Here is a 23,237-nt window from a genome sequence, read left to right as displayed (position 1 = left end):
ATTTGAGGTTCGATCCTTGCTTACATAAAAAACCGATTGGTGTCTTACTTTGATGATAAAAAACTATCATCAGGAGCAGACGATATACGTTGAAACTCTCTAAAAAAAAAAATAAAGAAGAAGAAGAAGAAGAAGAATATACGTACATTGAAGTTCTATAAAAAAAAAAAAAAAAATCGGTGCTCAAAAAGAAAAAAAATAATCATTTAAATAAATAAAATATTGTACAAATATTATCAAAATTATCTTATTAATATTATCAAACAAAAATTTATCTTACTAATTAATATACCACTTACAAATCTAACAAAATTTTACTTAAATTAATTCAATACAAACATATATATTAAGTCACCTGACGCAAGGATAGTGTGATACATGTAATGTGTAAGTTTTACTATATAAAAAACTATCATAAAATTTTATTTAAAAATTTCTTGAAATTTTTGGTAATTGAATTTTAATTTGAGTAAAATTTTAAATTTCTTGAAACTTAGATAATAACATTTTACCTAAAATAAACTATCATAGCAATTAATAAGATAAAAATTTTCATAAAAAATAATAAGATAATCTTTTTAAAAAATGAATGAGTCTATTCACTTGTCTAAGAGATGATTTTTTTTGTTAGTTTTAATTGTTTAAATGACAGTTGTAGGGTCTCGATTTACAGTTCAAACCCAAAACGCATGAGATATTGACCCAATGAACCTAATACAATAAATTTGTAGAAAGTGGATCGAAGAACTAGACCCTAATGAGTTGAACAATGGCTAGTACTCAATTGAAGGGTAATCAAACACAAAATAAGAGATTCTGATATCAATAGACTTTCAATCCGAGGAGGTCACACTTGTATATATTGATCACAATTGAATACAAAGACAATTTAGATTGCTACAGTCTTGTTTCTCTCTCCCCCCCCCCCTCCCTTTCTCAAAGAGGGTCTCTCACATTATATAGCTCCCTTTGGAACATCTTGATTCTACACTTGTTGATCATCTGAGCTTCCACTTAAGTACTTGTCCCATCAGACACTCTTTTTGGTTTTCTGTAAGTTGTGGTAGCCAAGCTAACAATGTTCAAAGGTCTTTTCCACATAAATGCGGTCAGAAAAATAGCTGTCATGCATTTAATGCGGCAGCAGTGGCTTTTCCCTAGATATTTTTGGGCTTCCTTTCTTCTTGTATGTTCATAAAGCATGTTCCTATCGTTGCAGCTTCTTGGAGGGTCATTCTACTTGCTGGAATACATATTTGAGCTGCACACGCCACATTCGAGGAGTAATTCCTCCCCGAACTACCTTTCATTTGTTCCTTACTCATAAGACTTTAAATTGGGACCCTAAATCACTATTTGCCCCTCCTTAGACCATTCAACGTCCTCGGACAAAAGCCCAAGACCCAACATATTATCCTGAGCCTTTATCCCTATAACAAATTTTTGTAGTTTAAAATTATGCATAAAATATAAGTTTATAAACCATAAAGTAAATAATATCCGATTGACACAAAATTGACATGTGTATTAAAAGCGTAAAAAACACGCAATTCAATACTTAGATTTTCAAAATATGTAGTAATATTTATTTTATTGAGTAAGGTTATAACTTTAGGTTACAACCAATTTTGTAGCTAAACTTTATCCTTTTTTTTATTTTGTAATTCAATAGTTACATTTTTCAACAATGGAAGTTGTGGAAGTCAAAAACAACCAACACACAAACAAAATGGGGTGATATTTGATCTACACAACTAATTTCTAAAAGATGGGAAGTAATCCACAATGAGAGGTTTAAGCAATAAGTTAAAAATGAAAGATGACTAAATCAAGCTTTCATATACCCGCCGGGGGGGGGGGGGGGGAGACAATGTTCTCGAGGTACATGGATGGGATTCAAAGATTAAAAACTATGTACAATAACTCTTTAGTTTATCTTTCTCTCTCTTATTCTTACCTAGACTTTCTCTCTCTAATTTTCTGAACCCTCTCTTCTGCTACCCCTCCCCTCCTTTTATAGCCATCTTCCCCATTCCCCTCTCTCTCCAACTAGATTGCCCCCAACTAGATTTGGGGGATACTTGTCCCATCAACCCCTACTCTGCCATTTTTTGATCATGAAGGAGGACTTTTTGGAGGTGCTTTCACTGTTCAAGCTAGTCACTCAGCATTTAATGTGGCTGACATTAGGTGAGGGACCTCATTAATGTGGAGGTGATTGTTTCATTAGGTTCTAAGTTTTTTATGTTGTGTCTCTTGGGGTGAGCTAGGAAGTTGGAGGATCCTGATTCGAGAAGGGAGGTGTTATCCAAGGTCCCTTCACCATCTCGAGGAGAAGGTTATGAGCCTCGAGAAAGGAAGTCAGCTCGAATTTCCTCGACAGTAGGCCCAAATGGCTTCCTCCTACTTAGCAAGTCATTTTACTTATTACCATATAGAAGTGAAGACATTTAAATTCAATAAGGTACCAGTGTAATTACAAAGTTCTTAATTTAATTTTCAATATTTTATTTAAAACCAAAAGTCAAGTTATAACCTATCTCTTTATTTCATTTTTTATTTTTGTCATTACTAAGCCTTGAAGTGTTTTCTCTAGGCGGACGATAGTTACCATTGATCCAGGGAAGGTCCAACTTAGTCCTATTTCTCATTCCTCTCTATTGGTGTTGAGGGGAAAAAAATCTTATTCCACTTCAAATCATTTCCCATTTAATTATGATTTATGAATGAATTGTTTAAGTGCTCCAATACAATAATTCGTGTCCTCCAATCATCCCAGCATATTGTATATCAGTCCAATGTATCACCTTGGTATCCTATGTATTAGTGTCCAATAAAGCTCTTTTTCTAGCTTTTTTTTCCTGTGGTACAAAAGTAGCTTTTCACAAGAATAAAAAATCATCAACCAACAATTAATGCTCAACATACAAACTTCTTTCTCTATATTCAAGACATTCATTTTCCTTTCTTCTTTTTATTTCTCTCTATTAGGACTATAAATTTCATACAATATATTTTTTTTTAATCTTTCTTTTTGGATCATCCCGGCACTAATTAAGTCTAATGTTGGTATTTTATAGTAGCTATTCAAATAGAATCATTAGCTTGATAAGTTTAGTAGGATTTGTTTTATGGATGATCTAAAAGCAAGGCGAACTTTGCAGTTTGCACAAAACTACCCCCCAAAAAAAAGTTAAAAAAACAAGGTGATCTGAGATAATTTTTTTATAATCAAAACAATGGTGCAAGGTTGATCAAAAGGTTAACTTAAGAATAAAAAGAGGTTAATCACTAGGTTGCTCAGTGTTTCTCAACAATCAAAGTGGAAATTGTTCGAATAGTCTCCTGGTTTTTTTTTTTTTTTTTTTTTTTTTCAAGGGAGTGTGGTTGATCACTACTCACCCATGATTAGTCAAATGTTCTCAGCGTTCGTTTGGCTACCAACAACAACAACAACAACAACAACAACAAATTCTCTTTGTTTTTTTTAAAATATAATTGATCAAAACTAGTTTTTTGGAAAATAAGTTAACTTTTATTAAAAGCTATATATAATAAAAAAAAATTAAAAAAATTAAAAAAACTATATCTTTTGTAGTATTATACTTAGAGGAAAAAAAAAATTGTTTTGTTGCCAAACAGACACTAAAGAATTGTGGATATGAATACCCGGATTTAGCCCCATAAAATTATTTTTTTTTTAAAAGTGATCAAAATGCCAAGCTTTGTATTAGAAGTTGCCATTTGTTAGCCATCAATTAATCAAATATTATTTTATCAAAAAAAAAAATCAAATATTAGAACAGAACTTGCCATTTGAGAGCCTAACCCAACTCAACCACAATTGGGCCAAATTAAAGTAAAATTTCATTCACCTTAGCCCAACCCAAGCTCGATTCCTAACGGCTAGTAAATGGTGGATCCAAGACTAACGTCGTTAATGATAACGCTCTCTAACTGTCAATCTTCGTCAAATACAATTTCAAATCCAAAATAAGGCCCCCTCTTTCTCTAACGGCTCTCTTCTCTGAAACCACTTTTTCTCTCTTTTCTTTCTCTCTCTCTTTCTTTCTTTCTTTCTTTCTCGGACTCACATTCTCTCTCATAAATCTCATTCTTCACCAAGAACCAGAAAATCCCAAAGAAACCAATCAGCGTTAACTCATCGTATGATGTCGAATCTATAATCTCACAACCAGGTACTCTTCTGGGTCTCCCTTCATTTTTCTTGAAAATTGTTTGTTTGCTTAGGAAAAGAAAAATGAAATCTTGGGATTTCACTTTCACCAATTTCCTTTCTTTTGGTAACCAAAGACGGTGTATTGGTGGTTTCTTTAATTATATTATTCGCATTTGAAGTTTTGGGTGATTTTCTTTTGGTATTTTCTTGGCATGTGAAAGTCAGTCTTTGGATCATTTACTTTATACACGCATCAAGGATTTTTGCATAAATTTGTGTATTTTATATGTGGGTTTAGTTGATTTTTTGTGTTAGTCTCTGTTTGATTCACTAGAAAATCTCAGGATTTCCATAGATTAATTTTCTTTATATTCTTTTTGTTCTCAAATTACTAATTACTCAACCAGGTCATAGATCATAGTTTTCTGGTTCTTGATGATGCAAAAATGAAGAACCAAATTGTTTGTTTCATTCAAATTCTGCAAGTCGTGGATGTGAAATATTCAATATGAAATTCCATACTTTCTGCTAGTTATGAAATCTCCAAAATAAAAAGATTTAAACTTTATTTTCCTTCTTAACTATCGCAGATTAATTTAGAAATATTTTGTGCCTTTTCTTTTTCTTGGAGTTTGTACCTCCATTATGTGTCTCCCACTGATGTAAAAGCAATGCATAATTAAAAGACAAATCTTTGGACAAACAATCCTGCTCATTCCAAACTTTTCTCATTTAGTGAAGCTTTAACGTCAGCTCTCCCATTCTTTCGGAAGCATACAAATGTTCCACATGTTGTTAAACAAAATTTTTGTGGAATTTTAAGAATTATAGATTTTTTTTTTAATATAAAAATGAAAGTATAAAAAGAGCTAATTAGTTTACAAGGGTCTTTCACCTAAAGCGACAAGTCATGAGTTCAAATTCAGAAGTCGGCCTCTCCCAAACTCCCTAAACGTGGGAGCTTTGTGGATTAGAAATGACTTTTAAAAAGAGCCAATTAGTATAGAGCAAATTTTATTTAGTCCACTTTTCATTCTTCTGTCAAGATTATATTGAAAAAATTCAATGATTTTTGAATGCACAAGTTCATATTTTCCATTCTAAATCTGTCACTTGAACTGTATTTATTTGTACAAAACTATTTACTTTCATGTTTTTTTGCCTTTGAATAATGGGATACGCAATACTATCTTGGGAATTGTATGATAAACTTTAGAAGGATTTAAGTACTGAGAAGATGCAATCTATTATCAAAATTATAGAACAAACTTTAGGAACACCGGTTGTGTTTGTGCTTAATGTTATATATTTTGTTCACAATCAGTCCAAGCCCAGAAAAAAAGAGGGCTGCTGTAGGTTGAGACTTGAGAGCCAGTATAAAATTTAGTCATTGTGAATAGAATAAACTTTAGGAGTGACACTTGTATAATGAATTCCTCAATTTTCTTATCAGCTATTGTATGACACAATAGCTGATAAGAAAATTGAGGAATTCATTTGACAATTATGACTCGTGAAGTTTCTGGTATAGTTAGAATTCTGATTCACATTTATGACTTAATGTTGTCTCTTCTGGTTACATGATGTTCTTCTGTATCTACCTAATGGAGTCATGGTACTCAAATCCACTTCAACTTATTTTCTTAGTTTGTTTTTTGCTTGCAATCAGGCAAATTTCGGGATTTTATTGCTGTGAAATAAAGAAAATGGACAGGGCATATGAGGAGCTACATGATGCTAAAGCTGAGATTGAGAAGCTCAAGGCAGAATACAAAAGCAAAGCAGAATTGTGTGAGAACTTGAAGAAAACCCACAATGAACAACTCATCAAACTACAGGAGGCAAGTCTGAAAATTGAGAAGCAATCTCAAGAATTAAATGACAAGACACAAGAAATCTCTGAGGTTAAGCAAATGTGTGAGGAACTTAAATGCAGTTTCAATGAAAAAGAGTTTATCATTAAACGTCTGAGTGCTGCAAATGATAAGCATCGAGCTGATTATGATGAGAAGTGCCTTAAATGGGAAAAAGAAAACAGAGATTTGATGTTAGCTTTAGATGAGGCCAATGAGAAGATCATGGATCAAGAGCAAAGCATTCGGGCACATAAGGAAGAGATTGAAGGCCTCAAAGGGTGTCTATCAGTTTCTCAGAAGAAGTGTTCAGAAGCAGAGAAAAGAGCTAAAGCATCTAAAGAACTGAGCGTAAGAGATGATATGTTGCTCAATCTAGAGGATGAGAACAGGAAGCTTAAAGATCAGCTAAAATGGAAAAAGGAGCATTTTGCACATCTAGAAGAAGCACATGAAAAGCTACGAAATCAGTTCAGGGCAAGTAAGAAGGAATGGGAGCAGGAGAAATCTTCATTGTTTGATGAGATTTGCTCTCTACAGACAAGCTTAGATTCTCAAACCAGAATCTCAGAAGATCTGAAAAACAAGCTAAAAATGTGCAACCAAGCCCTGGCTCATGAAGAAAGCCGGAGGAAATATCTGGAAGTTCAAGTTTCTGAATTCCAGACACGGTTTGAGAATGCTTTTACAGAGTGCCAGGATGCAAAATCACTACTGGACTGCCTCACTACTGACAGGGACAATGAAATTTCAGCGCTAAGGCATTCGCTGGGCACAAAAGAGACCATTTATAAAGAAATGAAATATCAAGCGAGGAAACTAGAGCAAGAAAATAAGGAGTTGCGGATATCCCTCCGAGAACTTCAGGAAGCTCAAATACAAGAATCAGGAGCTTCCTCTTCTCTAGCTAAGCTACGAAACAAGCTCAAAAGTTTGGAGCAGATGCATAGAGAGTGTACTCCAAATCTTAGGGCTAAAGAAGCTGAGTTGAGTTCTCAACTGGAAAAATTGGGGGCAGAGCTGAATGACTGTCAGTCTGAGTTGGAGAATAAAGATGCTGCAATAAATGAGCTTAGGATGGAGTTTGAAACTTGTCAGTCCTTGGCTATGCAGTTGAAGCTGGAGAATGAGGAGCTAAAACTAGGAATTTATGAGGCTCAACTGGAAAAACTGGGGGCAGAGCTGAATGACTGCCGGTCTGAGTTGGAGAATAAAGATGCTGCAATAAAAGAGCTTATGATGGAGTTTGAAGGTTGTCAGTCCTTGGCTATGCAGTTGAAGCTGGAGAATCAGGAGCTAAAACTAGGAATTTCCGAGGCTCAATTGAAGCTTGCAAATGAAAAGGCTAAAATGGATGTACGTGACAAAGAGAGAGAAGAGAGTATTTCTCTATTGATGAAGCAGCTGGAGATGACGAATGCTGCCCTTTCTGAGGCTCAATTGAAGCTTGCAAAGGAAAAGGCTGAACTGATTGTAGGTGACAAAGAGAGAGAGGATAATGTTTCTTTATTGATGAAGCAGTTGGAGATGAAGAATGCCGCTCTGGTTAGAGCCCAGATAGATATCAGAGAAGAACGTGAGAAGGCAGAATCATTATTGAGGAAGGTTGAGTCCTTGGAAGTCATTGAAGAGCAGCAGCTTTTAATGCAGAAAGAACTTGAGAGTTACAGGGAGATGAAGAATACCGCTTTGGTTAGAGCCCAGACAGATATCATAGAAGAACGCAAGAAGGCAGAATTGTTATTGAGGAGGGTTGAGTCCTTGGAATTCATTGAAGAGCAGCAGCTTATAATGCAGAAAGAACTTGAGAGGTACAGGGAAATGCTTGAGGAATCGTCCAGGTGTCAACTTCTCTTGAAAGAACAAGTTTTGCAGATTGAGAGCAGCTCAAAGGAGAAACTTACAGAAGTTTGTGATGCCTTAGAGAGAGCAAATACTGAATTAGCTGAGAAAATATGTGAAGAAAATGAAATTGAATTTGAATTGCAGATTTGGAAATCAAAGGCAGAACATTTGAAAGGTGAACTTGAAGAAAATCATGAAGTGCGGAAAGAGCTAGAAGCTTCTCTTCTGGCACAAATAGATGTTGGGGAAACAATCAAGCAAGAGAAAAATGGCCTCGTACAGATGTTAGAAGAGAAAGACGTAAGAATGGATAATCTCCAGCAACAGATTTTGTTACAGGAACAAGAGCTCAAAAAAAGGGAAGCAGAAGCTGCTAGTTTTGCAGGAATGGAGACAGCAATGTCCTTCGAGTCAGAGAAAACGAGCTTTTTCCAAACTATGACAGAGAAGGACAAGATTCTAGAGCAACTCGAGAAAGAGGTTGGGTGGCTGGAGCAAGAATCATTGAGAAGAGAACTTGAAAGTGCTATTCTCTCACAAATTGTTGCAGAGAGAACATTTGAGCATGAGAAAGAGAAAATTATCCACCTCCTAGACGAGAAAAACCAGAGAATAGATGATCTCATGCAGTTTGTGAAGTCATTGGAACAAAAGTTTAATGGCTCATTAGTCTCTTTTTCTTCACAGCTTGCTGAGAAGCAGGCAGAGATTAATTTGGTCCATGAAGCTTGGGAGAGGATTGCTGCAGCTGAAATTTTGGCTCTACTAGAAGTTGAAGAGAAGAAGTTGATGGTTGAGGAACTTGAAGATGATATCCGTAACATACAACAGAAATTGGAATTGCAGGAAAGATCTTTATGTCATTCAAGACAGCAGGCACTGGAAATTGAAGCTGAACTGGATGCAAAACAATTGGAAATGAAGAATTTGACTACTCAAATGGAGACAAAGCTGCAAACTTCAGATGCCTTCATTAATGAACTAAAGAGCGAAAAAAGAAGTTTACTTGAAGATGTCATGAAATTGTCGTCGGATAGAGAAAACTTATTGGGTTTTATTGCGGGCCTGAGTGACAGGATTAGTGAGTTGTCTGCTGCGGACTCACAAATGATGGGTGTTTTGAGCAATTTGGTGCACTCTTTTGACAATAACAGTTCAGGGATGGTTCTGAAGGAGGATGACGAACTATTGCAGTCTGTAAAAGAGAACTTGAATATTCAATCGTCTCCTTCAACAAAGAAATATGAAGCCATTTCTGATGCAAGACCACCATTTAGAGAGCGCAACAACTAGCTGCAAAGAAGCTATGTAATATATAGCTTGTTTGACACAGTATTGCTTCCTCATACATATGTTTTCGGTTAAGGCGTGGTCCATGATAAAGCTTTGATTCCTTTTAGCTTCTTTGTATATGACTAATTTGTGCATGTATAAGCATTTTGTTCTTGCATTGACAAATTACCACGAATTCAGATTTGTTTATTTGAAGGACCAGAATGTTTCTATAACTTGTAACTCAAACCTACTATTAACAGAAGTTGCTTTTACTTACATGACTGTGTGTGTATTTCCAATGAATCTTCAATTCTCTTTCAGGGTAATGTATGCTTTGGTAAACATGTCTGCAAATTGTTGAAAAATTCTTCTTATTCCTTTTCGGAGAAAAGAGTATTACTTTTTTTCCCCAAATGCAGCTCAAAAATAGTTTAGAACAGTATATATTGATAATAGTTTTCATCAGTTTAGTGGTAATATTATTAAAGTACTAATGTAATGCAAACATGGGATAGATGGCAGCATATAGTTAACTTGTAAAAACTGAAGATAGTCATACTCTCAGCTAATTGTTTGTGCGAGAGTACTAATATTCTTCAGACACGGGTCTATATAGGAACTTGCAAAGCATTAACTTGATCAATTTCTCATTTCTCAGCTAGATGGCTACAAAATAATCGTTTGATGGTATGAATAAATAATGTAGCAAAACAATACTTCTATTGTAATGGTTTGAGTTGATAACAATACATTCTCTCCCCTGCAGGCTGCAGTGCTCAGCTTTACACCACTATAAAGGTCATGAATGACTCTAAGAAAGAGGGTGATTCAATTCTGCAAGTCCCTGCCAGATGAACTTGACTTCTGAGAAAATTCTGATAATCCCTGCCTCAAAGCTCCAAGGTTTACCTCACTACAAACTAATATGCTTGTTACACCCATTTTTGATACCTGTAACTATAAATAACATTACAGGTTTCAGATTATTCATTGAAAGTTCTGATACCTAACAAGAGACATGGAATGATTTTCTCCTCAATTACTTGAGTAGCACGAGAGGCATTAAAAATTTACATGAACCCAAGATGCTTCACATGCATAAATAAGGAACAAGGAAAACAGTTTTGAAAAATAAAGTGGTGAACAAGCTTTACCGCTTCAATGTTCCTATCCTCATCATCAAAGAGAAGCATAGAAGTGAAAGGTACCCCAGTCCTATGAATTCTCTGGAAATGCTCTGTTTTGTGAGTCCAAGTCCAACTGAAAAAAATTTCCTGCATGATAATAATAATAAAATTAAAAAAAATAAATAAATAAAAAGACAACGCAGGATGCTGCCCAAAGGATTCATCTAATCAAACAATATCTTAACAAAGACTGTTGACATATAATCATTCATTCATTCAACTCTAAAAACTTTTTCCTCTTCCCACCTGATGATTGCTTTTGGCTTTTAGATGGGGTGGCTATGCCTTATTTATTGGTTGTTTGCTCAGGATCACATAGAGTTTCATGCAAAAACTTCCATAAATTATGTTGGTTTGCTTTTGAAATTTATTTGGTTATTGCCTGAAATCTGGCACACTAACAAATGCTCAACTAGATTGCCAAAAAAAAAGTCATGATATGTAAATTACTATATTTGGGCTCTTATGTTTAAATTAGTGAGTGTTGAGGAATTTAGAATTTAATTCTCAATTTTTATTATATTTCTTACTCTATATTGTAAGATTCATTTTTTAGTGTTCCTTTGGGATCCTGCAATTTCTAGTAATTTATTTGCATAGTATTTATCAAAAGATATATAGTTTTTGGTAATTTTTATGTTAAATGTGTGACCAAAAAAAAAAAAAAACTCTAAAAGCTAGCTTATTTCCCAAAAAAGAAGAAGCTAAAAACTAGACTTCCAAATAGACACTTAGTGGGACTTGATCCAGAAGGCATCTATTCCTAGAAACTAGAATCTTAATCCCACACAAGAACAAGTCATGGGTGGCTTCAGCTGAGAGTGAGGCTTTTTTCCTTTATCATTTGTAGAAATTTAGGTCACCTTTTTTTGTTTTTTTTTTTTATGGGAACCTTTTTTTGTTTTTATTGGTACGATAATTCAACTTTGGGCAACCCTACCGCCAAATTTTAAATTTATAAAACATGTGGTGGTTCATTGTATAGAATTATAGGCAGATTATCCTTTACCGTAACTTGCTTTCTAACGTTACTTTCATTGCATTTATCATTTTTTGGCTTATTAGTGGAATAATGTCAAAGTTGACATAAAATCCAAATAGATCTTATATTGGAGTTTAATTTTTGTGCCATGTGTTCCATCCAATTTATAAAATAACATTTATTATTGTTATGCTCTTTTTGAGGGATCCGGATCCTCTCCATTTCCCTTTGAAATGGAGATGATAATACCTTAAAATGTATACTTGTTATATATTTATGTAGGCGTTATCTCCTTATTACTATGCTTAATTTTTATAATTAAGCCATGATTTGCATTAGTCCCTATTATTTATCTTTACATAATTTCTTGAATAAGATGCTATTCATTGTGTGTAATTTTCTACTTTCAGGAAATCATATGAGAAAGATGAGTTTACAGGAATTTGTGAGAGAATGGAGGCCAAACTAGAATTAAAGTGGAGCTAAAGGACTATGTTTAAATGTCTAAGGAGGTGCAGCTGGAGTGCTTGGATCGTCTACCATGATTGGAAGCTTCAAATAAAGAAAGAAATCAAAGAGGCAGAATCTAAAAAGGAAAAATCTAATTTGAGCACTGATCAGTATTTTAGGCGTATATCTCTCCTCAAAAATTCAATTGACACAAGGCTAGATGTGTTGGAACCATGATTTAAATATCTACAACTTTCCAGTTTTGAGTTTTTCGAAATTCTCAATTTTTGAAGGCCGAAATTAACTCACAAATTACCACTGTAAACCTAGACGGAAATTAAAATAGTAAATGTTTTATTTTCTTTGGACACTTAGACATTAGGGTTTGGAAGGGAGTCTATGAAGAACGAATTTTGGAGAGAAAATCTTGTATTTTCCTTTCTCTAATGGCAACCTAAACTCTTTGCGAGGGCTAGGGGTTATGTTTCTTCTATACGGTATGAATATTTAATGTGATTCTTTCTAGGATTTTATCAACGACATATTTTCTTTTGATGTATTAGTTCTTCCATACTTTCAATAAATTCAATCATGTTTTTCTTATTGTTTAGATGAATTTCTAATAGTTTCAAATAGAAATCAGGATTTAAAGTGAATGGGTTTTTCTGAAAACTTTTCTAACCGCATTATCAATCGAGGTTATCATGCGTTTTTGAATTGTCTCAGTTCAACCGAATCATAAGTTTTTAATTGCATAAGAACAATCAATTATGAAATAGATATTTTCTTAGATCACAAAGAATTTCATATCGATATAGGGAAACACTCTGATGCCCTAGTATTTACATTATTGATTTAAATCAGTTTTTATTATTATTCTTGTTAACAATCACCAAGAAAAGTATTTTTCTTCTTCACCCAAATTGTTATTTAATTATATTGTCTTTGAATTTACCCTACTCCTTGTGGTTCAACTTCGGTACTCCGAGAATTATATTGCTACGATCTCCTGCACTTGGGAGTGAGCAAGCAATTTTGGCGTCGTTGCCGGGGAGCTGCTGTGTGTTCAGAGGCAATTTTTGGGAGCAAAGCACAACCAGTGGAAATTCTTCTATTGGTAACTTCGTTCCTTTTTTTTTTTTTTTCTGTTTGTTTTTAATTTATTTTATTTGATTGGCATTCATTGATGCATGAGCATTTGGGTTAAAAACAAGAGAGGCTGATTAGAACATTTTGAAACTTACTTTAGTAATCTTTTTGACACACCTTTGCCTTCACCTTCTTCATCAATCATGGGTGATGAAACACGTAATAATCATGAGGAGAATAGAAGAAGTATGTATGAATTGTTGCATCCCACACAAAATTCTGTTCCTTCATGCATCATGTTTCCACCTAATGCACCACATGTAGAACTGAAATAAGGCTTATTAACAATACTTCCTGACTTTAGGGGACAAGAAAATGAAAATCCTTATGTCCATGTTAGAGCTGTTGAAGAGGTAATTAGTAGTTTCTATGTACAAAATGTTATTGAGACTGCTAAGTTACGTTTCTTTCCTTTTTCACTTAAGGATAAGGCAAGAAGTTGGCTTTACACCATGAAACCTAGGTCTATAGGTAGTTGGGGGGAGATGGCCAAAGAGTTTTTTAAGAAACATTTTCCTCCCCACAAAGTCCAGCAAGTAAAAAGAAGGATAGCTAGTTTTGTCCAAGGAGAAAATGAGACCTTATACCAAGCTTGGGAAACGTACAAAGATCTTTTCAATTTCTATCCAACTCATGGGTATGAAGATTGGAGGTTGGTTAGCTATTTTTATGAAGGACTTACACCTAGGGACCGACAGTTTGTTCGACTCTTATGTAGAGGGGACTTTTTACAAAAAGAACCCGAAGATGCAATGGATTATCTTGATGAGATAGTTGAAAACTCTAACACATGGACTGGACCTAGCCCTATGGACTCCACTGATAGGAGTAGAACTAACACTACCACTTCTAGTGGAAGTGTTTTCAAGTTGAGGGAAGATGATAACATGAGTGCAAAAATCAGCATGTTAACTAAAGAAATTGAGGCACTCAAAATGAAAGGAAGTAGGAATGTTAGTGCTACCTTTAGAGAGGACCCAATGGAGGTGTGTAAAATCTGTCATGAGATAAACCATGTTACAAATGGATGTGCATCACTTTCATCATTCTTGAATGTGCCAAAAGAACAAGTACATGCATTTAATTCATACTGGCCAAATAATTCTTCATATTCTAACAATTATAACCCAAACATGCGAAACCATCCGTATTTGAGTTATAAAAGTGACAATGTGTTGAATCCTCCTGCTCCAAGGAATTTTAATTCACCACATGCATCATCATCATCTGGAACTTCCTTGGAGGATGCACTTAGTACTTTCATTCAAAGGCAAAGTGAGCAAAATCAAAAGTTTGAATCCATGCTCACCAGGCTAGATGAAGAGGTAAGAGAGATAAAGAGTCATATAACTAGGCTTACAAATTCATTGAGTGGGATAGAGAGAGGGAAGCTTCCTTCCCAAACTCAACCTAATCCCATCAATCAAAATCTAAAAATTGGCTCTAAAGATAAACATGAGGAAGTAAAAGCTGTAACCATTTTGAGAAGTGGTAAAGAGATTGATAAAAGTTCTCCTTTAGTAACTAAGAAATCTAAGGAGACCCCAGTTGAAAAAGAGAAGGATGAAACTGAGTCACTTGGATTTTGTGAAATTGAAAAATGCCCAATCCCTCCACCATTTCCACAAGCCTTAAAATTACCTAGGAAATTGGACACCACATCTGAGATATTAGAGCATTTGCATCAAGTCAAGATAAATTTGCCATTATTGCATGTTATCAAGCAAGTGTCTGCATATGCCAAGGTAATTAAGGACCTATGCACTATTAAGAGAAAGCATCATGTGAAGAAGACCGCATTCCTAACAGAACAGGTAAGTGCAGTTATTCAACATAAGACCCCACCAAAGTATAAGGATCCAGGTTGTCCTACGATCTCTTGTACTATTGGAGATTACATCATGGAGCATGCATTGCTAGATCTTGGGGCAAGTGTTAATTTGATCCCATTTTGTGTATATCAAAAACTTGGACTTGGTGAGTTAAAACCTACTTTAGTAACTTTACAGTTGGCTGATCGCTCTGTAAGGGAACCAAGAGGGATTGTTGAGGATGTGTTGGTGAAAATTAAACAATTTTATTATCCTGTTGATTTTATTGTTCTAGATTACCAACCTATTTTACATCCTAATGTTCATACCCCTATTATTTTGGGTAGACCTTTTCTTGCCACAGCTAATGCTTTAATTAATTGCAGGAATGGGAGAATGCAACTCACTTTTGGTTCCATGACTTTGGAGCTAAACATATTTCATGTGGCTAAACAACCACATGAGGATGATGACTATGTTTATGTGAACCTCATTGGGGTGGTGGTTCAAGAAGAGTTTAATAAGAATTGTTTTTTTGATCTGCTTGAAACTCTTCTTAATAATTCTGTTGATTCTTATGATTTAGAATGTGATATTCATGTATCTGAAAATTTTTCTTTCTTGGATTCCTCACAAGTTTTAGAAGAACAACAAATGATGGCAATTAATAAAGGGTGGAAGCCTTGCTTTGAGGAGCTACTAGAAAATGAAAAAAAGCTCGTGCATTCAAGTGAAGAGGCACCACAGCTGGAGCTTAAGCCGCTGCCTGGTGGTCTTAAATATGCATATTTAGGCCCAGGTAAGTTAAAACCTAGATGGGATGGCCCTTTCATTGTAAGGGAAGTGTTTAACCATGGAGTTGTAGTAGTTGAGGACCCTAGAGATGGTAGGATTTTGAAAATAAATGGACAAAGGTTAAAACCATTCTTAGGGGGAGTTATACCAGAGGAGGAGACTATGTCACTGAAGATCCCTTCCTATTGGGATGCTACGTGAACTCTGAAAGAGCCTTATGAAGTTGTACTATATTTGTTTTAATTTTCTTTTTGCCTTTTGTTTTTGTTTTTTTTGTTTTTTTTTTGTTTTTTTTTTTTTTGTGAGCTAACATTTGCAAGTGTGAAAGAAATTTCAAAAAAAAAAAAAAATTAAATGCTTAAGGTAAACTTCTTCCCTTTATACTTGAATTTATTTTAGCTTTGATACATTGAGGACAATGCAATATTTTAGTTGGGGGGAGAGGTTTAAAATTTTTGCTACACCTTGCATTATTTTTCTTTCTTTCTGTTCCAAAAAAAAAAAAAACCTTGAATTTGAATGCAGAAGAGTTATAAGCTTTATTTTTATATCATGTGCTGGAATGAATAATGCTGAGTTGGTTATACTATTTGCTATATTAAGACTCTTTCATGAAGAGCACAATTGAAAACTTTTGAGCACAATAGCCAGGTTAGTGGACGGTTGGATGTTGGATATGCATGGATCATGAACAAGCTAGATATAAGCTGAAACTCAACCCATATAGAGAGTTTTTGAGCCTTACTTTTCTTTGTGAGAGTATATCTTTGTTTGAACTCTTAAATTTCTCTCATATGCTTCAGTTTTTGTTAAAGATCTCTATATTTTTTTTTTTGGTTGACTACTGGAAACATTATAGGGAGATATACCATGATCTTACTTATTTTTGTCCTTAGGCATGCTGGTTTATGTGAAATTTTAGGAGATGAGAGCTTAAGGCCACCAATTTTTTGTCACCAGCTAAACAAATATTCAGCCTATCTTTACATTAACCATTGTCACCATCATTTGAGCCATGAGAAATACTTCTACAATACTACAAAACATTTTTATTTATGGGTATTCTCATGGGGGTTCAAGTTTTGAGCAATTGATGTGTTTAGATACCACCATTGTCTCTCTTTTCTTCAAAAAAAAAAAAAGAAAAAAAAAAGAAAGAAAGAGGAGACATACATAATCAATCAATAAATCATTGGTGTCTTACACATCTTTCATGTATTTCAGAAGGGTTATATGGTTGAGTAAATTTTATTTTGATTCAAGTTGGTTGCTACTGCTATAAGTTGGGTTTGGCTTGAATTTTCTGCATTTGATTCATATACCTCATATTTCAAAGAGTTTACCTAGCCATAAGATTATACTACCACTGAGATTAAAGTCCTACTTGATCCTAAAGGTGCATGGCTGGTATGTGTTTGGGATAAAAACTAGGGATGAGAATGGTATTAATCTTATGTTTCCAGGAATTCAACATCCTTTCCAAGAGATCTTTTTCCATTGTTTTAGCGGCTGTTTTTGTATACACATGTGATATTCTTAAAACTTCTTCTTTCCTTTTTGCTCACATGTGATTTGAAGAGAGAAACCATTACTTCTATGTGTGTTCTTTCAGAGTGTTGATGACTTAAGAGAGGCTTTGGAGTAGAGGCCCTAATCTAGATTATTCTTGGTCTATGCATGTTTGGAAAAGCCAGTTTGATTGGATGGGCTATGCACATACACACTCCAAAAGTGAATCTAGTGAAAGCTCTTTAATATGATGAATAGTATCCCAACTCAAAATTGAAAGTTCATTTGTATGATATAATGATAAAGCAAACTGCAAACCCTCACGAGAGTAAACTCGTCCACTAGGGTGACCTAGGGGTTCAAAGACTTGCTGCACATGGGAAGTGCAGTCGTGTAGCCTACGAAAGTGGCTTGTATTTTAGTTTTAATTTTTTCACTTTAAGTAGACATGGGTGCTTTGTCGATTGCTAGGGATTAGCAAGATTTAAGTTAGGGGGTGTGATGATACATTAAAATGTATACTTGTTATATATTTATGTAGGCGTTATCTCCTTATTACTATGCTTAATTTGTATAATTAAGCCATGATTTGCATTAGTCCCTATTATTTATCTTTACATAATTTCTTGAATAAGATGCTATTCATTGTGTGTAATTTTCTACTTTCAGGAAATCATGTGAGAAAGATGAGTTTACAGGAATTTGTGAGAGAATGGAGGCCAAACTAGAATTAAAGTGGAGCTAAAGGACTATGCTTAAATGTCTAAGGAGGTGCAGCTGGAGTGCTTGGATCGTCTACCATGATTGGAAGCTTCAAATAAAGAAAGAAATCAAAGAGGCAGAATCTAAAAAGGAAAAATCTAATTTGAGCACTGATCAGTATTTTAGGCGTATATCTCTCCTCAAAAATTCAATTGACACAAGGCTAGATGTGTTGGAACCATGATTTAAATATCTACAACTTTCCAGTTTTGAGTTTTTCGAAATTCTCAATTTTTGAAGGCCGAAATTAACTCACAAATTACCACTGTAAGCCTAGACGGAAATTAAAATAGTAAATGTTTTATTTTCTTTGGACACTTAGACATTAGGGTTTGGAAGGGAGTCTATGAAGAACGAATTTTGGAGAGAAAATCTTGTATTTTCCTTTCTCTAATGGCAACCTAAACTCTTTGCGAGGGCTAGGGGTTATGTTTCTTCTATACGGTATGAATATTTAATGTGATTCTTTCTAGGATTTTATCAACGACATATTTTCTTTTGATGTATTAGTTCTTCCATACTTTCAATAAATTCAATCATGTTTTTCTTATTGTTTAGATGAATTTCTAATAGTTTCAAATAGAAATCAGGATTTAAAGTGAATGAGTTTTTCTGAAAACTTTTCTAACCGCATTATCAATCGAGGTTATCATGCGTTTTTGAATTGTCTCAGTTCAATCGAATCATAAGTTTTTAATTGCATAAGAACAATCAATTATGAAATAGATATTTTCTTAGATCACAAAGAATTTCATATCGATATAGGGAAACACTCTGATGCCCTAGTATTTACATTATTGATTTAAATCAGTTTTTATTATTATTCTTGTTAACAATCACCAAGCAAAAGTATTTTTCTTCTTCACCCAAATTGTCATTTAATTATATTGTCTTTGAATTTACCCTGCTCCTTGTGGTTCAACTTCGGTACTCCGAGAATTATATTGCTACGATCTCCTGCACTTGGGAGTGAGCAAGCAATTTTGGCGTCGTTGCCGGGGAGCTGCTGTGTGTTCAGAGGCAATTTTTGGGAGCAAAGCACAACCAGTGGAAATTCTTCTATTGGTAACTTCGTTCCATTTTTTTTTTTTTTCTGTTTGTTTTTAATTTATTTTATTTGATTGGCATTCATTGATGCATGAGCATTTGGGTTAAAAACAAGAGAGGCTGATTAGAACATTTTGAAACTTACTTTAGTAATCTTTTTGACACACCTTTGCCTTCACCTTCTTCATCAATCATGGGTGATGAAACACGTAATAATCATGAGGAGAATAGAAGAAGTATGTATGAATTGTTGCATCCCACACAAAATTCTGTTCCTTCATGCATCATGTTTCCACCTAATGCACCACATGTAGAACTGAAATAAGGCTTATTAACAATACTTCCTGACTTTAGGGGACAAGAAAATGAAAATCCTTATGTCCATGTTAGAGCTTTTGAAGAGGTAATTAGTAGTTTCTATGTACAAAATGTTATTGAGACTGCTAAGTTACGTTTCTTTCCTTTTTCACTTAAGGATAAGGCAAGAAGTTGGCTTTACACCATGAAACCTAGGTCTATAGGTAGCTGGGGGGAGATGGCCAAAGAGTTTTTTAAGAAACATTTTCCTCCCCACAAAGTCCAGCAAGTAAAAAGAAGGATAGCTAGTTTTGTCCAAGGAGAAAATGAGACCTTATACCAAGCTTGGGAAACGTACAAAGATCTTTTCAATTTCTACCCAACTCATGGGTATGAAGATTGGAGGTTGGTTAGCTATTTTTATGAAGGACTTACACCTAGGGACCGACAGTTTGTTCAACTCTTATGTAGAGGGGACTTTTTACAAAAAGAACCCGAAGATGCAATGGATTATCTTGATGAGATAGCTGAAAACTCTAACACATGGACTGGACCTAGCCCTATGGACTCCACTGATAGGACTAGAACTAACACTACCACTTCTAGTGGAAGTGTTTTCAAGTTGAGGGAAGATGATAACATGAGTGCAAAAATCAGAATGTTAACTAAAGAAATTGAGGCACTCAAAATGAAAGGAAGTAGGAATGTTAGTGCTACCTTTAGAGAGGACCCAATGGAGGTGTGTAAAATCTGTCATGAGATAAACCATGTTACAAATGGATGTGCATCACTTTCATCATTCTTGAATGTGCCAAAAGAACAAGTACATGCATTTAATTCATACTGGCCAAATAATTCTTCATATTCTAACAATTATAACCCAAACATGCGAAACCATCCGTATTTGAGTTATAAGAGTGACAATGTGTTGAATCCTCCTGCTCCAAGGAATTTTAATTCACCACATGCATCATCATCATCTGGAACTTCCTTGGAGGATGCACTTAGTACTTTCATTCAAAGGCAAAGTGAGCAAAATCAAAAGTTTGAATCCATGCTCACCAGGCTAGATGAAGAGGTAAGAGAGATAAAGAGTCATATAACTAGGCTTACAAATTCATTGAGTGGGATAGAGAGAGGGAAGCTTCCTTCCCAAACTCAACCTAATCCCATCAATCAAAATCTAAAAATTGGCTCTAAAGATAAACATGAGGAAGTAAAAGCTGTAACCATTTTGAGAAGTGGTAAAGAGATTGATAAAAGTTCTCCTTTAGTAACTAAGAAATCTAAGGAGACCCCAGTTGAAAAAGAGAAGGATGAAACTGAGTCACTTGGATTTTGTGAAATTGAAAAATGCCCAATCCCTCCACCATTTCCACAAGCCTTAAAATTACCTAGGAAATTGGACACCACATCTGAGATATTAGAGCATTTGCATCAAGTCAAGATAAATTTGCCATTATTGCATGTTATCAAGCAAGTGTCTGCATATGCCAAGGTAATTAAGGACCTATGCACTATCAAGAGAAAGCATCATGTGAAGAAGACCGCATTCCTAACAGAACAGGTAAGTGCAGTTATTCAACATAAGACCCCACCAAAGTATAAGGATCCAGGTTGTCCTATGATCTCTTGTACTATTGGAGATTACATCATGGAGCATGCATTGCTAGATCTTGGGGCAAGTGTTAATTTGATCCCATTTTGTGTATATCAAAAACTTGGACTTGATGAGTTAAAACCTACTTTAGTAACTTTACAGTTGGCTGATCGCTCTGTAAGGGAACCAAGAGGGATTGTTGAGGATGTGTTGGTGAAAATTAAACAATTTTATTATCCTGTTGATTTTATTGTTCTAGATTACCAACCTATTTTACATCCTAATGTTCATACCCCTATTATTTTGGGTAGACCTTTTCTTGCCACAGCTAATGCTTTAATTAATTGCAGGAATGGGGGAATGCAACTCACTTTTGGTTCCATGACTTTGGAGCTAAACATATTTCATGTGGCTAAACAACCACATGAGGATGATGACTATGCTTATGTGAACCTCATTGGGGTGGTGGTTCAAGAAGAGTTTAATAAGAATTGTTTTTTTGATCTGCTTGAAACTCTTCTTAATAATTCTGTTGATTCTTATGATTTAGAATGTGATATTCATGTATCTGAAAATTTTTCTTTCTTGGATTCCTCACAAGTTTTAGAAGAACAACAAATGATGGCAATTAATAAAGGGTGGAAGCCTTGCTTTGAGGAGCTACTAGAAAATGAAAAAAAGCTCGTGCATTCAAGTGAAGAGGCACCACAGCTGGAGCTTAAGCCGCTGCCTGGTGGTCTTAAATATGCATATTTAGGCCCAGGTAAGTTAAAACCTAGATGGGATGGCCCTTTCATTGTAAGGGAAGTGTTTAACCATAGAGTTGTAGTAGTTGAGGACCCTAGAGATGGTAGGATTTTGAAAATAAATGGACAAAGGTTAAAACCATTCTTAGGGGGAGTTATACCAGAGGAGGAGACTATGTCACTGAAGATCCCTTCCTATTGGGATGCTACATGAACTCTGAAAGAGCCTTATGAAGTTGTACTATATTTGTTTTAATTTTCTTTTTGCCTTTTGTTTTTGTTTTTTTTGTTTTTTGTTTTGTTTTTTGTTTTGTTTTTTTTTTTTGTGAGCTAACATTTGCAAGTGTGAAAGAAATTTCAAAAAAAAAAAAAAATTAAATGCTTAAGGTAAACTTCTTCCCTTTATACTTGAATTTATTTTAGCTTTGATACATTGAGGACAATGCAATATTTTAGTTGGGGGGAGAGGTTTAAAATTTTTGCTACACCTTGCATTATTTTTCTTTCTTTCTGTTCCAAAAAAAAAAAAAACCTTGAATTTGAATGCAGAAGAGTTATAAGCTTTATTTTTATATCATGTGCTGGAATGAATAATGCTGAGTTGGTTATACTATTTGCTATATTAAGACTCTTTCATGAAGAGCACAATTGAAAACTTTTGAGCACAATAGCCAGGTTAGTGGACGGTTGGATGTTGGATATGCATGGATCATGAACAAGCTAGATATAAGCTGAAACTCAACCCATATAGAGAGTTTTTGAGCCTTACTTTTCTTTGTGAGAGTATATCTTTGTTTGAACTCTTAAATTTCTCTCATATGCTTCAGTTTTTGTTAAAGATCTCTATATTTTTTTTTTTGGTTGACTACTGGAAACATTATAGGGAGATATACCATGATCTTACTTATTTTTGTCCTTAGGCATGCTGGTTTATGTGAAATTTTAGGAGATGAGAGCTTAAGGCCACCAATTTTTTGTCACCAGCTAAACAAATATTCAGCCTATCTTTACATTAACCATTGTCACCATCATTTGAGCCATGAGAAATACTTCTACAATACTACAAAACATTTTTATTTATGGGTATTCTCATGGGGGTTCAAGTTTTGAGCAATTGATGTGTTTAGATACCACCATTGTCTCTCTTTTCTTCAAAAAAAAAAAAAGAAAAAAAAAAGAAAGAAAGAGGAGACATACATAATCAATCAATAAATCATTGGTGTCTTACACATCTTTCATGTATTTCAGAAGGGTTATATGGTTGAGTAAATTTTATTTTGATTCAAGTTGGTTGCTACTGCTATGAGTTGGGTTTGGCTTGAATTTTCTGCATTTGATTCATATACCTCATATTTCAAAGAGTTTACCTAGCCATAAGATTATACTACCACTGAGATTAAAGTCCTACTTGATCCTAAAGGTGCATGGCTGGTATGTGTTTGGGATAAAAACTAGGGATGAGAATGGTATTAATCTTATGTTTCCAGGAATTCAACATCCTTTCCAAGAGATCTTTTTCCATTGTTTTAGCGGCTGTTTTTGTATACACATGTGATATTCTTAAAACTTCTTCTTTCCTTTTTGTTCACATGTGATTTGAAGAGAGAAACCATTACTTCTATGTGTGTTCTTTCAGAGTGTTGATGACTTAAGAGAGGCTTTGGAGTAGAGGCCCTAATCTAGATTATTCTTGGTCTATGCATGTTTGGAAAAGCCAGTTTGATTGGATGGGCTATGCACATACACACT

General features: G+C 34.6%; 3 protein-coding genes across 5 annotated transcripts; all 3 read left to right on the top strand.

The window, feature by feature from the left end:
* The first annotated feature begins 4,043 nt into the window (after positions 1-4,043).
* LOC115995210 (uncharacterized protein At4g38062) lies at positions 4,044-9,431 on the top strand. Of its 3 annotated transcripts, XM_031119678.1 has the most exons (3): positions 4,044-4,199; positions 5,850-7,040; positions 7,203-9,431. In XM_031119678.1, exons 2-3 carry the CDS (start codon positions 5,887-5,889, stop codon positions 9,169-9,171), a joined length of 3,123 nt encoding a protein of 1,040 aa, XP_030975538.1. In that variant the 5' UTR covers positions 4,044-4,199; positions 5,850-5,886; the 3' UTR covers positions 9,172-9,431. The 3 variants fall into 3 exon arrangements, with proteins under 3 accessions (XP_030975538.1, XP_030975536.1, XP_030975537.1); XM_031119676.1 differs by having other exon boundaries at positions 5,850-9,431; XM_031119677.1 differs by having other exon boundaries at positions 5,828-9,431.
* Positions 9,432-13,673: 4,242 nt separating this feature from the next.
* LOC115950197 lies at positions 13,674-15,728 on the top strand. The gene has a single exon (XM_031067437.1). It carries the CDS (start codon positions 13,674-13,676, stop codon positions 15,726-15,728), a length of 2,055 nt encoding a protein of 684 aa, XP_030923297.1.
* Positions 15,729-19,647: 3,919 nt separating this feature from the next.
* LOC115950196 lies at positions 19,648-21,702 on the top strand. The gene has a single exon (XM_031067436.1). The coding sequence runs from the start codon at positions 19,648-19,650 to the stop codon at positions 21,700-21,702; it is 2,055 nt and encodes a 684-aa protein (XP_030923296.1).
* The last annotated feature ends 1,535 nt before the right edge of the window (positions 21,703-23,237 follow it).

The sequence above is a fragment of the Quercus lobata genome, chromosome 6 (genome assembly GCF_001633185.2).
Source record: "Quercus lobata isolate SW786 chromosome 6, ValleyOak3.0 Primary Assembly, whole genome shotgun sequence".
In the NCBI taxonomy this organism is placed as follows: Eukaryota; Viridiplantae; Streptophyta; class Magnoliopsida; order Fagales; family Fagaceae; genus Quercus; species Quercus lobata.
This window is presented reverse-complemented; position numbering and strand designations above follow the sequence as displayed.